The sequence below is a fragment of a genome, unplaced genomic scaffold (assembly GCF_019419815.1).
Source record: "Pyrus x bretschneideri cultivar Hongxiangsu unplaced genomic scaffold, Pyrus_bretschneideri_v1 Contig116, whole genome shotgun sequence".
Taxonomy (NCBI): domain Eukaryota; kingdom Viridiplantae; phylum Streptophyta; class Magnoliopsida; order Rosales; family Rosaceae; genus Pyrus; species Pyrus x bretschneideri.
Window position 1 is genome coordinate 488,891 of NW_025999409.1, and position 3,979 is coordinate 492,869.

At 39.2% G+C, this 3,979-nt stretch overlaps 1 protein-coding gene across 1 annotated transcript; it reads left to right on the top strand.

Moving 5' to 3' along the window:
- Positions 1–415: 415 nt before the first annotated feature.
- Positions 416–3,311, top strand: LOC125474051 (BTB/POZ domain and ankyrin repeat-containing protein NOOT2-like). The gene is made up of 2 exons (XM_048577477.1): positions 416–1,221; positions 2,263–3,311. Exons 1-2 carry the CDS (start codon positions 724–726, stop codon positions 3,235–3,237), a joined length of 1,473 nt encoding a protein of 490 aa, XP_048433434.1. The 5' UTR covers positions 416–723; the 3' UTR covers positions 3,238–3,311.
- The last annotated feature ends 668 nt before the right edge of the window (positions 3,312–3,979 follow it).

Genomic DNA, 3,979 nt, shown 5'->3' on the forward strand with positions numbered 1-3,979 from the left:
CGATATTCGAAAGACACTTCTAAGGATATTTTAACTATGTATCCTCTCCTTGTTTCTCCCCTTGAATATTCTCTAAAACTACGCCATGTTTGGAAATTGGAGCTGGAGAATATGTTTTCATGAGTTTATGTTGGGAATACACATAAGTAAAAAATAAATTAAAATATGGGATGTATACTGTATATGGAATATATTAGGTGCATGTTGAGAGTGTAAGTGTAAGAGTATTATAAGAAAGTATGTGAAGTTTTAGAATAAATTTCAATTGAGAATTGCAAAAGTAAAATGTACTAAGTATGTGAAATGTATTTGACAATGCATGTTAATAAAACAACTTTTTTAACTAATCAACAATTTATTCTATTAAAGATTTCTTTTTAAAATACCCCAGCCGCCCAGAACAGCCACCCAATTTGCTCGCTCTCTCTCTCTCTCTCTCTCTCTCCCTCTCCCTCTCTTACAAAATATCTACCAACACACAAACACAGTATTACTCCTTTGCGACAAAAGAATCTGTCAAAAAACAATAACAGTAGAGAGAGAGAGGTCATCTTCTTCTTCATCCTTCAACAGCAAGACCAATCGATCCTGAAAGTAAAAGAAAATTACAGAGAAAAATGAACCCATTACTGTAATAGCCCCTCTGTTCAACAATCCCGACCTTTCTCTCTCAACCCTAAAACAGTTTTCGAATAATTACCACCATCCAAAAAGCATCAAATCATGAGCAGCCTTGAAGAGTCTCTAAGATCTCTGTCCCTAGACTACTTGAATCTGCTCATCAATGGCCAAGCCTTCAGTGACGTCACCTTCAGCGTCGAGGGCCGTCTCGTCCACGCCCACAGGTGCATCCTGGCAGCCCGGAGCCTCTTTTTCCGGAAATTCTTTTGTGGGCCGGAGCCACCGTCGGGTCTGGATCCCTCGGGGTCCAGGATGAGCCCTCGTCGCACGTCATCATCGTGTTACCGGGGGTCAGGTAGTTCCACACAGCAGCAGCAGGTGATACCGGTGAACTCGGTGGGGTACGAGGTGTTCTTGTTGCTGTTGCAGTTCTTGTACAGTGGACAAGTCTCGATAGTGCCTCAGAAACATGAGCCGAGGCCTAATTGTGGAGAGAGAGGGTGTTGGCACACGCATTGCACTTCTGCCGTTGATCTTGCCCTTGACACTCTTGCTGCCGCTAGATCCTTTGGTGTTGAACAACTTGCATTGCTCACTCAGGTACTTGTCTCTCTAACTACTCTCTCTCTCTCTCTCTCTCTCTCTCTCTCTCTCTCTCTCGCTCTTTCTCTTTTTTTCTCTCGGTTCGTGTGTGTGTGCAGTCTTATGTTTGGTGGGTTTTGGGAATTTCTACAATTCTTGGGTTTTGATTTTGTATTTGTGAAGTAAATGATTTTCCTTCTTTTTCTATTTTTTTTTTTTTTCATTTTCTTTCGGGTACTGGGTTTTTTCTTTCTTTCACTTCATTTGTTCTTGTCCAGTCATAATTGAAGTTGGGATCTTCTCCTTTCCAATCTCAAATCTTTTATTTCTTCTCAATTTGTGTTTTTATTCCCTCCATTTAAAGTAGCAAAGGTTTAATTAATATAGTTATTCTTTTCAAGTATTTGATCCAACCATACTACTTTTTCTTCAATATAGTAGTGTGTTTATAATCCATATGTTTATCTCTTCTTCCTCATTCCCTCTTCCTCTTCTTCTTCCTAATTAAGCAAATGTTATGTTGAAGTTGAAGATACATATATATATATATATATTAACAACAACAAAATATCCTCCTTTCTCAAAGAGAAATGATAGGATTTTATTCATGATTAAGGAGAATTATTACAATCTTCAATAAAAACATTTCGAATAATATCAGGAGGTTTCTCGAAACAAAAAGATTCCAAGTCAAACAGATGGTTTTTCTTTCTTCTTCTTGATTTCATGTACAATTTCAATTTTCTTGAATTGTTTTTCTTTTCCTTTCTTTTAAATGCACATCATGACTTTCTAAATTTAGATCTTCATATCCAGTCGTTTTTCCACAGTAAACGCTACAAATCTATCCCAGACATTCACTTTCCTCATTTGGTTTAACTGGAAAAACGATTACAAAATTTAAGAAAAGGACTAAAACATCCCATCACTTTATCAAAACAAAACTTGTTAATGTAAAAAAAAAAATCCCAAAAGTGCATATATCTAATATAAATATCTCAACTAGTAGAACCATTAACATCATTATATACAATGTCCTCCTATGTTTTGGTTTTACAGAAGCAATTGGCAAGCATGGTGGAAAAGGCCTCCATTGACGATGTGATGAAAGTCCTGTTAGCTTCAAGAAAACAAGACATGCAGCAGCTTTGGACAATGTGCTCTCACCTTGTTGCCAAATCCGGCCTCCCACCGGAAGTCCTCGCCAAGCACCTGCCCATTGACGTCGTGGCCAAAATCGAAGAGCTTCGCCTCAAATCCTCCATCGCTCGCCGTTCAATGACGCCCCATCACCACCACCACCATCATGACCATGACCTCGGGGCAGCTGCGGATCTCGAGGATCAGAAAATCCGTCGAATGAGGCGGGCATTGGACTCGTCAGATGTCGAACTCGTCAAGCTCATGGTAATGGGGGAAGGCCTCAATCTCGACGAGGCATTGGCATTACACTACGCAGTCGAAAATTGCAGCCGGGAAGTTGTGAAAGCGTTACTAGAACTTGGAGCAGGTGATGTGAACTACCCGGCAGGGCCAGCCGGAAAAACCCCGCTTCACATTGCTTCCGAAATGGTGTCTCCGGACATGGTGGCAGTCCTACTCGACCACCACGCCGACCCAAATGTCCGAACAGTCGATGGGGTTACTTCTCTGGATGTACTCCGAACCCTAACGTCAGAATTTCTATTCAAAGGGGCTGTCCCGGGACTAAGCCACATCGAACCTAACAAGCTCAGACTCTGCCTTGAGCTGGTCCAGTCTGCCGCTCTCGTTCTTTCGCGCGAGGAAGGCAACAACAATGCAAACAATCCCAATTCTTCGAATTCCACGGCGATTTATCCGCCGATTAGCAATGATCACCATAGCAGTGGCAGCAACATTGGGAATCTTAACTTGGATTCTAGATTGGTGTATTTGAATCTTGGAGCAACTCATCAAATAGGGTCTAGAAATATGGAGGGCCACGATCATCATAATAGGATGCAAAGTGGCTGTGACCCATCTACAATGTACCACCACTCTCACGACTACTAGAACTCCGAGCTATATTATTAGCTAATTGAGACTCGTGATCATCACTTATAATATTTTATTATTTTTCTTTTTAATTATATGCATCCCCTCTTGGATAGCGAAGGAGAAAAAGTCGTCAAAATTTATGAAATATGATCTCACTTAGTCTAAGGAGATTAATTAATCAGTACTGGGTTAATTACATATTTTGATTTCTTCTCTTTGTTTCTTTCTTTTTTCTCTGTTTTGTATGGCTGTTTATCAGTTTTTTTGTAGGGTTTTTGTTGATCTTCATAAGAATTGGACGCATGGGGGTGATTGTTGACGAGACAATTGGAGAATCTGAGATTTTTGCTAATGCAACGCATGAGGTGGAAGGAGATTGGAGACGCAGGTCAATCTTTCTTTTCAACCTCTTTGGTTTGGCCTGTCATCTCCTTTGAATTTATTGATATATAATTCATCGCGTATTTATTATGCTCCTTATATTTTCTTGTCCCCCACCCACCTCATATCATCCCTCTATACATATTATATTGGGATTATTATATATTATAAGCTAAAAAATAAATATTTCAATTGCTATTTCATTATAAAATGTTTCGTATCTGATTAAATGATTGAGATATTATTTTTTAACTTAATTACGTTTATAATATGAATTGGGTATCATATGGTAGGGGTATCTATCTTGCAAGTTTTTTTGTTCCAAAAAATTATTAATTTATAAGGCTTTGTTTGGACGTGGATTACTTGATTTTTT